The 12,356-nt window shown below is 36.6% G+C and overlaps 1 protein-coding gene across 6 annotated transcripts in view; it reads right to left on the reverse strand.

Annotated features, from left to right (window-relative positions):
- Positions 1-236: 236 nt before the first annotated feature.
- The window catches only part of MYO3A (myosin IIIA), a 121,166-nt gene continuing 109,046 nt past the window's right edge, over positions 237-12,356 (reverse strand). For all 6 annotated transcript variants that reach the window (XM_071734996.1, XM_071734998.1, XM_071734995.1 and 3 more), the window contains 4 exons: positions 8,127-8,236; positions 5,559-5,599; positions 3,736-3,876; positions 237-1,699 (listed from right to left, as the gene is read on the reverse strand). In XM_071734996.1, the coding sequence (XP_071591097.1) occupies positions 1,585-1,699; positions 3,736-3,876; positions 5,559-5,599; positions 8,127-8,236 (407 nt within the window). In that variant the 3' untranslated portion in view covers positions 237-1,584. The remainder of the gene's footprint in view (positions 1,700-3,735; positions 3,877-5,558; positions 5,600-8,126; positions 8,237-12,356) is intronic.

Below are 12,356 nucleotides of genomic sequence, written 5' to 3' on the forward strand. Positions count from 1 at the left end.
TTGACGTTTTCCAACACTGCCGTGACTGGGAAAGTAAAATAAAACCATCCCCATCATCTCTAAAATGACAGGTCTCTTCCAGGTTGCAGACAGCATCAGCTCGGAGGAAACTTGCACGATACCTCAGGCTTCCAATCGTGAGAGGCTGCGGTGAGCTCTTCCCTGCCTTTTTCGCTCCTGCCCCAGTCCATATTGTTTTGTCAGTTCTGGCTGGAATTCAGGTGCAACCAACCATATCATTGCTTCGTGCATTTTTATTTACTTTATCGTTTTAATTATATAATACACAAGAAAGCAACTTTAAACAGATTTCAAAATTTAAACAATTGCAAGTTTTACATTGAAGCATTTTGATCTGGTGCACAGCCTTATCGTTAGTTACAGATGAGGAAGCAATGGTTACCTGTCTCTGGGGGAAGGGCCAAGTGTCTGGGGGGGAACAGACAAAAACCCAACTCGTGGCTCGCTGCTGCCGCCAATCGTAGTATCTAGGGGAGCTAAGGAAGGGAGCAGGATCAGGCCTCTGTACTGGCATAATGAAATCGGCCTTCACTTGCTTTGCAGCTGGGAACATGCAATTACGAATCCTGAAAAGAAGCACTGCAATTATCTGTACTGTTTCTGTGAAATAAGGTCTTTTGAATAAAGAATCAGGGGAAAAATTGAACACAGTGGCTTTTGCTTTTGTTTCCACTTAATTTCTAGTGGAACTGATTAAGAATGATCATTACATCTGGGCAGCAATTGACCAGAGAGCATATTTCTCTTCCTTTCTTGGCACCCCAGAGATTAAGATTCCTAAAAATCTAATGCAAGGGAGAACAAAGCAAACACGATTTAGAAGTTCATCACTTAGTCACAAAGCTCAGAGGTAGAGGGCTGGATATACTTCCCATAAATTAACATCTTCAACATAAAGATTATACACATAATATTGACCTTTAGAACTGGCTGCTAGCTTTACAGTAAAGTCAATAATAAAATCAACTGCCACAGTATGCTATCCAATTAATAATTTGTTTGTTTTCATTAAAGGGACACTTGCCACAAACAGTTCATCCCAAAATTTAGACATTATACACCTAAAATGATCAGAAATCCCCCTATACTGTTCTTGTTGTGTTTTTTTTTTTCTCCTAAAAAAATTAATTAGAAACAATAATTAAAGTTTTCTGAAGGTGCATATGGGAATTTGAAAACTTTGAGAAGGAACTATGAATGAAATGATCTGTTTTAATTGGATGAGACTGATGAAATGCAAAAAAGCATTATGCACTGAGGAAAGTAAACTAGATTTAAGATGCTTAATGTCTAATCATTTCAAGATGTAGCAGTGGCAGCCAAAAGAAAGCTATATTAGGTTTTTTATATCATTATATTAGGTTTTTTAAAATAATATGGTACTCAACTGACAGTGTCCCTTTGCAACGGTGTTGGGCTGTAAACCACCGTAATTCACATGAACACACACGTTGTAAACTTGAAACATTAGCGATTTAACAAAAAAAGAGGAAGCACATGGTATAAAATGATAAAAAAGATTATGCTAATAAGAGCCAAATAGCAGCAGGAACAGCAGGACAGCTAGAACTGCTGGATAAGGCGCCGGCGCTGTGAGGTCTTCCGCAGCAGTCGTCTGTAGTCATAGGGATTATCTTCGGTTTTACTCTCTTCCAGGGGTCTTTCTGCTAACCTGGGCCTAAGGATTAAGCACGGAAGTGTTTTAGAAATTAAAGCAAAAACATTTACCTGGCAAACATTCCTAATCGACTGCTTAACCACCACCCTCTGGGGTGTGTGTATGTGTAATAAAAGGAGAACGAAAAAAATACCAACTGACCTTGCTGGGCCTCTTCCTGTGCTGCATAAAGCAGGCACCTCGGAACAAACACATTATATACTAGAAGCAGATGAACAACATGTTCTTCTATGAAGGGGACATAATAAAAGGACATAAAAGCATTGTGAACACAGGGGTGCTTTGCAGTAGTGTTTGCCTGATGGTTACTGAACCAGGTTTTCAGTTGGCATAAATTTGTTTTCTCTGTTTTTAACCTGCCTCTGGGGCTCACTGTAAGCATTCATCCCCTTTTTTATTTTTTATTTTTTCAGATGGCAAGATGCATTTTGGAGGCCACTTCTGACAGGCTGAAATGGTGACCTAGCACTAGTTGTTACCTAGGAGTAAGATTAAAAATAAAATTTAGTTATTTAAAAGGTAAATTACTCTGAAATAATAAAAAAATACCTGTAGTGTTCTACACTAAATGTGTACCCTACCACTGATTCTATACCAGTGTCCAAGATAAACAGCCAAATAAAAAGCACTCAGTGCTTCACTTCTGTGGACTGAACTAACTGTATGGTCTTCAGATTCAGGTGACCCCATTAGAGAGATATTGAAGTGCAGAAATGTTTAATAATTGCATTCATCTTCCCTCAGAGGTAACTGTAAATTTAAAAGTTACACAGATTTTTTTTCACTGTGGTTAATTAGGATGCAATCAGAGCAGCACACAGTAAAAGTTAAATTCCTTTTAGTATGGGCAGTGACAAAATTCTCATTTAACTAAGTCAGATCTCCAGGTGTCAGATATGGTATAATTAGCCACTTTAGAAATGCGCCCTTTTACAAGGGATTTAAAATATATGTAGGTTCCTGATACTATTATTTCTCATTCCATGTCTTCACAACACCATTCTAAAACTATTTCAGATCTTACCTGAAAAAAAAAAAAAAAAAAAAAAAAAAAGTATGGGGTACAAAATGTTCTACAAACATTTTTCCTGTTATTATCAATACATTTTCAAATTCAGTCATCATCCCAAGCTTAGTGTGTCCCTTAAGCTTTTGGCCTAGATGTTTGCCATGTTTTTCTTACATACATGAAAACACAAGAAGATGCAAATTATTTCATAGAATCATAGAATCATAGAATAGGCTGGGTTGGAAGGGACCTCAGAGATCATCGAGTCCAACCCTTGAACAACTACCGCCACAGTCACTAGACCATGGCACTGAGTGCCATATCGAGTCGCTTTTTAAATGTCTCCAGGGACGAAGAGTCCACCACCTCCCCACGCAGCCCGTTCCAATATCTGATCACCTAGTATCATCTGAAGAAGTATCATCTGATTTATAAAGATATAAATATGTGTCTGCACATACAATGTATAAGGGTGCATTGAGAAGAATGAGAATAGTTATTTCCTTAGCCCAGAAGAGGTCAACTTCTATGAAGTCTGTGTGGGAAGAGAGGAGGTTGTGCAAACCTTATCTTTTGTTATTTTCTCCTGGCTGTCCAGCTTGGTGGAATCCACCACAGGCTATAAGCATATGCTGATACAGGAGATCAGGAAAAGAAGGCAGTCAAGCTGGCATCTCATCTGCAGAAAGCAGACTGAAAGTTCTCAGGAACACAAGTTTTAGGTTCTAGTTTAATTTTGTTTTAGATCAGAGATTTACAACAGTTTTCTGTCCATCTCATCTGGCACTTGGGAAGCAAAAAACTAGCAGGTAGGCTGGACAGCAGCCATAGTAGCATTTGTCCCTGCTGCATAAAGATGGCAAATTTTTGCTATTCATTTTACAAGTAAATTTAGCAAGATTGCCATGAGTAAAAAAATAGACTTATGTCTAATTTCAGAATGTATCTTTCTTTTCATGAATCTTTTTAGTATCTCATCAAGGATATACAACTTTTCCCCTCCTTGTTATTATTTTGCATGAATTACCGCTCAGTAGATCTTAAAATTGAAGTCCGGCGCTCAATTGGGTATCTCTTCTTTCTTGTGGTAGAACTGCTGTCCTTTGAGTTGGAATCAGTAGATGAAATTTCATGGTAGTAGATATCTAAATCTAGCACTTTGCTCAGACTGTCAATAAAAAAGTACACCAAGGTAGCAGTTTCACTTTTCATAATTCAACATAATTCAAAAGCAAGGCAGACAAATATAATTATTAGTTGGATTTATGTGCTAAGGATCTCAGGAAAAGTATGTATAAGCACAAGAAATCAGTCTCTGAAATGTCACTGCTGTAGGATGTAGATACTGAGAATTCTGAAATCCTAAATAGTTTTAGATGTTCATAAAGCAGACATATATGACTGAAATTGTTTGGGTTTGCCATTATACTCAGTGGAGAGGCATTTTTATTGTGTAATTCATCTAACCTATTAGATACCTCTTGAGGAAGAGATGAATCATTTTCCTAAAGATTATTATTTTTTCTGAGTAGAAGTCTAAAGCAACTAGTTCAGATATTGGTGTCAATAATAGAGATGTCTTATTTTGTTAGATAAATGCTATCCAGAGCATCATATGTACAGAAAACCCCTCGAACCTAACATCTAGTTTAGAATGGCTAGGAAAAAATTATATCCTAAAAGGAACCTGAAAAAAAAAAGCATTTCAAAATTCAATTACTACATTCATAGAAACCAGAAATAACTCATTGATTTCAGTTGCTATGTTCTACTAATACAGAGTTAGCACATGAAAGACCTGGAACTGTTTACTTAGACCTTAGATGAGCAGAACCTAACTGGTACCAAATTTTTTTTTTTTTTTTTTTTTTGCTAAATAGAAGACAACAATTTTTTTCTGGATCCAAATGACATCAAAAGAAGAGCTGTAACAGTCTAAAAACAGAGGACATGGACATTAAGTGAGACACCTGAAGCAGTGGCATTATCAAGTTCAATCTAAACTATGGTTGAATGAAGATAGATACTGTGAACACATATTATGTGCGTGTAATACAATGTAAATTCTTCTAAGATACATATTTTAGATACAGAGTTTGTATTCTGCAACCTCAGCCAAGAATAGTACTAAAAGCCTGTTCATCTTGCATCACTGACCAGGCTACAATAGCACACATGCTATAGTATCAAAGCAATGTCACTGTGGATCAGCAAAAATAGCTGAAGTATAGAAAAACAAATAAAATAAAGCTATGATATATGTCAGGAGCTGTGAACCAGGTCTACAGCACACATAAGGATCTAAGATACAGAAGGGCAGAATATATCTATTGCTTCCCTTACTTCTGCAGAGATCCATCAAAATAGGTTAATGAAAAAAAGAAGCCTGGTTGAAATTTCAATTCCTAATCTTCTTTACCTGTCATTAATTATTATTGTTTTAATTTTTTATTATCTATTTCCAAACAGTCGTGTCTTTTTAGGAGATAATTTAAGCAGTCTTTACATTTTTGCTAGCAAAAAAGATCTGGTTGCTCATTCATTTTGACTGGAATTTTAAGGACTTTCAATTATTTTTCTGCGTCAAAACTATCTTTCATGTGGACCTTATCTTAACTTAGTATTGTGTTTATGTTGCCATGGTAAAGGGCCATGCTGTAGTGACTGACTCAATTCTAGAAGGGATTTTTGTTGTTGAAAATTGCATACGTTAACTTTGTATATTATGCTCTTCCTCTTAATCACCAAATTACAATGTATTTTTAATGCTTTGTTCTCCTGTTTGAAGTACAGCTAAGAACTATTTCTACTGTACTAAAGTGACAAGAGTGAGATAATGAAAAAGAATACCTTTCTTTTCTTGGTCTCCGTTTCTCGTCTTGTATTGATTTCTAGGAAAACACAAAGTAAATTAAAATGTATTAAAAGGAACGTTTATGCAAAGATACAGTTCATCAATATGATAGTTAGGAGACTGTCGTGTATTTTTCATTGAAAGAAAATACAGAGAATCTCATCTGTGAGCAAAGTGCTCCTGAGAAATCTCGTTTCAGAATCTTTGAGACTAAGCATTAGCATTGTTACTGCCACATTTCAGTTGCCATACTGTGAAGAAAAAGGCTAAAGTAATTGTGATGAGAAAAAAATAAATAAATGTAAACCCTTCAAATATCTCACTGAGGCAAATTATGGTGATGCCCTGAGAATTTCCATGAATCAAGGCAACGCTGTGGGAGCAGGCATAATCCTCTTCTCATTAATGCCAATGCAGTCTTATCACAGGTTTTAGTAGAACAAAATGGACATTTGTGAAGCAGTATACTAGGTGGGGAAAGCACCTTTAGGATACAAAACAACCAGAAAGGCAGAGGAGAGAGATTTATAGGGAATGTGAATAATTTCATATCTCTAATGGATTTCTGACCCTACAGCCAAAACAATGCTATGCTGCAGCATCTAAAGTATCACACTTCAAAACCAGTATTTTTAAGTGCAGATGGTTTTGATTTTGGTCCTAACTGTGTCTCTTGAAATGAGTTAAAACTTTATACTGGAGTCTGTGAATTGTAACATTAAAAAGTCACTGACAACTAGAAATCCTGATGAACAGACACTTCTCATGCAGGTAAATGCACAAGACATACAATTTCAAACAGTATGTTTTATGTGAAAAAAAACAAATTCCAAAATAAACTCTTAGTGCTTTTGTAAGAGCAATAGGCTATTGTCAGACTGTTTATATCTGTGCACCACCTTAATTCATTTGATAAGAAAGGAGATGAGTGAGAAGGGATGTGTCTAATTAATAACTGTAACATGTGAGAGAAATATGGGGTTTTTTTGCAGAACAATGAGGAAATCAAAAACAACAACAACAAAACAAAAACCAGACAAGCAAAAAACATAACAAAACAAAAAAACCCACCAAAATACTCATGGTGTATGTCTTCACTTTCAGGTGATGTGGGCTTAATAATTATCTGTGAATACATCTTCAGGTCACAGATTTACTACCTTCTGGTTAGAGCTCAGCGAGTTGCTCAGGGTATAAGAATTTAGGAACTAGTAGGTCTTTCTGAGTTCCAGTGTAAATATATTTATACTGAAACTTTCCCTTACCAGTATTAAGAAGACAGGCTTCTCATTTTTCAAAGCTCATTGAAAAATACAACTAATTGAAGATAATAACAATAATAATACCTTGAAAAGCTGCTGCTAAAATTTTGTTTAAATATTTCCCAGCATTACTGCAGCTTTTGTTTGCACTGATGCAATGGCTGTTTTCTGATACAGAGCTGGCAGAGTAACAAACTGGCTTTCAAAAAATACCATCTTCCTAACTCTACAGTCTTGGCTTTCCAGATATGTGTTTACTTCAGAATTATGCTTTGCCTCTGAAATTTCCTAATACAGAATTCAATGTCATGCCTTTCATTTCAGTCCTTTATCTCACCAGTCTTGCTTTCACAAAAAAAAAAAAAAAAAAAAAAATCTTATTCTTACACACTGATTTATTTTTAAGAATATTATTTCTCTGCAGAACAGCACTGTTCCAAAGCTGTGTTATTTCAAAGTCCCCATTATAAAACATAACTGTATTTCTCTTTTTTGATATGCCAGACACAACTCTCCCTAAAGGCCCTGGTGACACCTTCTGTTGAGAGGAGAAGCAATTGCTGTGGTTAGTTTATTAGCTGGGCTTTCACCGGCTGTTAAAATAGGTCACTAAAATACAGGCACCTCGAGCAAATGAGTTTAATTGCTTTTTTTGTTGGAACTGCTTTCTGAGCTGCTTTTACATTTTCTCTCTTTCTGCTTACTTTATTGCCTTTTTTTGTATATTTAAGGGCACTGAAGTCAAGAGTGGAAAGTAGCCCTCAGTATCTGAACTTGGACTTAAGGCTATATATAGAGACACTCAAACCCATTAGTTCCTGAGCTGTTGGTATTTGCCAATTCCTTCATAATCACAATCTGACACATTTGTAAAGGAAGTTACAGTGTGCATACCAATACAGCCTATTTTAATATTTGCTCTCTCTGCAAGATCAACCACCAATTTAGACACTCAAAATAGCTCTCTGAATGAACCTGTTTCTCTCTTTTGACTTACAAACAAACTAGAGACACAGGGCACTTCGTTTGTGTATTTTAAGTGCAAACATTGCTTACGCATATAATGAATGTACGTATGTATAGGTACAAAGCTAAAAATTGGTGTGACCTAGGGCCCTATTCAGGGTAACTCTAATAATTTCAAATCTAGTTTGAGATGTGAAGTTTGTGGCCTGCCCCCTTTCATCAGGACACAGCTTTTATATTGTATCAGAAAGGAATACAGAAAATTGAGTAATTAGAAAGAAAGTTTAGGTAGGAATTATCTGTCAGTCTTAATCCACAAAAACTTGCTAAACTCACATGTATTAGAGTGTAGTAAGTAGAGTCGTCTGGATTGTTTAATGTCTTAGGCTTCCGTGGCCTCCTCGGAGGTCTCTGCTTTGGGCGAGAGTCTTCTACTTTGGCTGCAACTGTAAAACAGTAGAAGATAGCAGTGCTTGTTTCTGCACAGAACAGGAAGCTTATAAAAAAAAAACAAACCAGGAGATAATTTAAACAAAGAGCACAAAAAAATTCACATAGCCACTTTTACTGCTTGCAGTAACTCAGGAAAGCTACTGTTTGGGGCATTTCCATGTCCAAAATGGAAAGGGGAATAGGTTTATTTGTTGCAGTCATTACTAACACACAACCACATGCCAAATAACTAGTGTCAGGCTGGAACAGCCCAGCAGTCTGCCTGCACAGGCTTCTTCTGAAAAGGGCTGATGCTCCATGTTCAGAAAAGGACTCTGAGGGGTACAGGCTCTGAAAGGCTACCATCTTGTAGCAGGAACCTAGGTAGAGTGGAGGTTATGTTTTCATCTGCAATTCTATCATCAAGGTGAGGAATAAGGAAACTAGCATCAGAACTCTGATTTGCAGGTTTGTCCTCTATTTTATCATGGTGTAGGTGCCCTCTACATTATCACGGTGTAGATGCTCCCCAAGCTCTCCTGCTAAGGCTGTTCCATTTCAAAACAAATCAAATACCACTGGGCAATACAGTGTGACCATGTCCATCATATCCAGTGTAATCTTAGGTTCTGGTCTAGTTCTACAAATATTTTCTGCAAACATGCAAAACATTTTTTGATTCTGTTAGAGACAAAATCAAGATTTTAACATAAAATGGAATTGCTGTCCTCTAACAGTCTCCAAATTCAGACACTTGTTGGTTACATTGGCTGGCACACAGGGAACTAGATAAATGTCTTGGATATTTGCCCTTAAAAAACTTATATGCAGTTCCAAGAGTGCTAGGATATAGGGCTGCTAAGGGTTCATAGGCTCAGGATCTGGGACCACAGAACTGACTCTTGGGGGCTCAGGAACCACCGAGTGGTGAGCATCATCATCTTACATTCATCTTCAACTTCAAAAGTTAAGCAGTTCCTTCAATGAAGGAAAAGGGGGTTGCAGGGCAGCAGAACACCTAGGATAGAGATGGACCACAGGGACACATAGAGTGATGAAAAAAGCCACAGCACAAGGTCTAGGTGCAGTGAACTGTGTTTCCAGGTATACTGCATTATCCAGTGAGGTTCTAGATTGCCCTTGTCCCCATCACAAAAATATTCTGAGGACAGTCCCTAAGAAAAAAACTATTATTGCTCATAACTCTATATAGTGTGAGGGCGGACTGAAGATCCAGCTCCCAGTGAATTACTGAAGAGCATTCTGCTGATTTTACTTCACATGAAGAGACTTAACTCCATAACCCCTGTAAGCTAACTACATGTGACTAGGTCATACAAGGAAGAATGTATTTTGTTCTTTCATGACCATCAGAAACCCATCTACATGATAAAAATAAAAACTGCCCTGTGTACATAATATTTTTAATTAAGGAGGTGGCAAAATCATTTAAAAGGAGAAACAATCAGTTATACATCAGTGTTGACTCCTGCAAAATTAGCTGTATATGTTTTTTGTTATGTGTGATAAATAAAGGCTTGTAAAGGTCACAGATATACAGAGGAGGCATGATGAATAATGTTAATTTAAATTGTTAGATAATGATTACATTTATTGTTTTAGTTTCTTATCTGAAACACAGACTGCTTCTCATGTAACGAATGAGCCAAGTATCTTTTAACATTTTGCACAATGGTGTTTTTCTAAGCCAGGTTACAGCTAACTCATGCTAAACTATACAATTTAGATGCAATAAATTAATTTCAGTAACCTGTATTAAATATAAATTATATTCCTTGTTTTGAATAGGTATAGCAGGCCTGACTGTGCTCTTATGTGGGCTGTTGTTATCCTGCTGCATTTCAAATCAGCCACCTGGAGTTTTCATTTGTGACAGAGTAGAGGCGTATGTTCTGTTATTTTATTTTTAAACACAGCGGGAGCCTGAATTGGAAACAATATTTTTTAAAAAAAACTTTAAATTCGGTGTAGTTGAATAGAAACAACCAACCCCTTGTCTGTAGGACAAAAATTACGTCAAAGACTATGACTACATGAAAATCTGGAAAAAGAAAATCAAGCCAAATTGGGGGCTTTAGGAAAATACCAAGGAAAAGGCTCTCATAATACCTAGACACTTTTTATTGTCCTGGAGGAATTCATCACTATGTATGCTGTTATGTTATTTAATTCATCACTGTCAGAACCATAAAGCATTACCATATTCTAAATTACAATTTTCCAACTGAAATTACTTGTATACTTTATTTGTATATGCTTTGCAAAGAAGACTCCTCTTACATTCAAAAACCATCATTTTGACAATAAGAGTTTCAGTAAAAACCAGCTTTTAATTTCTGCTTGTGCATTGTATGTATCTATGAGCTATGGCAAATAATCCAGGGGACAGAAACACCATGCTGGGGCAGTAAACCCTCTAAGCTTGGACCTCCACCATTCCTTTCATAGAAGTTTGAAAATGCAGTTCTGAGTTTTGCCTCCAAACTACACAGTAAGTAAAAAACTAGTTTGATGGATTTAGCTTTCTTTGTTTCACCAGGAAGAGAACCTGTGTTTTCCTTCAGCACTCTGATTTCATTCAGCATTTTTGTGTTCATTGCTACTGAAATAAAGCTGATGTGGTAGTTGCTTATATTGGATAACTCACTGCACAAGGTAAAATTTGGTTTTTCATGTGTTGCTGATAATTCCAGAAATTGTTTACTGAGTAGAGTTACAGGTGGAAGGCAAATTAGATATCTAAGCCTGATAAATGGTAAGTTTGATGCTCTTGTTTTCCAGATGGCCTATACCTTTCTGTAGTAGGCAATGAAGCAGAAAGGAGTAGTAAAATAATTCACTTATTAATGGGCCAATTATGTTACTCCTGGAGTCCATTACAAAGAAAAGGTTTTTATCGAAGCTCAGTCCCTATATAGTACAACACCTTATAGCCTGTTTGTCTTTAAGACTTTGAGAATCTCTAGCAAGATCTGGCCATGTGCTTCATATAGGAAAGGAAAACTCATGCTTTCTATCTAATAAACATATAAATACATATTACAACATTGACACAAAACCCATGGACAGTAGTAGTTGTCAAAGCACTTTGGAAATACCCAGTTGGCACTAACATCATACTAGCAGGGTAAATGAGATGCACCAAAGCAAGACACATTAAGATGTGCTTAATGTTATGTCTCAGTTTGTCATTAGCACAACTAAGGAGCAGGACTGAGTAAGTACAGTCAGTACTCCATTAGTCAAAAGGAGGAGCTCTCCTGACATCGATGCTCTGATTCTGAAACTTAACATCAAGTATCAGTTATGCTGTAACCTACGCCCATGAAGCTGTTGCCCAAACCTGAGGCAGACTGTCAAAACAGATCTGATAAAATTAGGATAGAAAGTTTAATGAAAATTAAGGTCATTCTCCACAGAAATGAATGAATTACAGAGTTAAGGTTCAGCAAAGGCATGCGAACAGTGTGGCTGACAGGTAACACTGAATAAGGTTTAGCAAATCTATGTAAAATTCCTTACTCCTATCACTATCTTAGCTAGCTCATTTAACACTACCTCAAATGTTCCTACATAAGTTGCAGACACAGTCTTTGATTCTACAGTGTTCAGTTACAAGGTATTACTACTTTCATATTCGGTCCTCACTGAAAGCTCCAGATACACTGAAAAAATAAGAAAAAGGACAATGAAATTTAGGACCAGCTTATTTAATGTATGTGTATCCTAAACATTACAAAAAACAGAAACTGCAGAGAGCTGCATATGCTTAAAACATTCAAGTATGAGCAAGAAATGCTTGAATAGAGATGAGTCAGTATCAACAGCCCTTTAGGTTGAACTGTGTCTGCACAATCAGACATACAATATGCTCAGAAGACAACAATCTCAAGGAATCAACATCTGTGGATGCTAATGTAAATTAACATTTGACTTACAACAGATTTTATACTGAAGACTGGAGAAGGAGTGTGGTTACAGATGCGATAAGCATCTGAGTGAAGGTCTCTATTTATTAAGCTACCTGGACAAACAGATAAACCTGTCTTCAGGTCATTTAAATGAAATGTTACGTGTTTGCATCAGTGCTATTCCACATCTCACCAGGGCAGG

The sequence above is a fragment of the Heliangelus exortis genome, chromosome 2 (genome assembly GCF_036169615.1).
Source record: "Heliangelus exortis chromosome 2, bHelExo1.hap1, whole genome shotgun sequence".
Lineage (NCBI taxonomy): Eukaryota > Metazoa > Chordata > Aves > Apodiformes > Trochilidae > Heliangelus > Heliangelus exortis.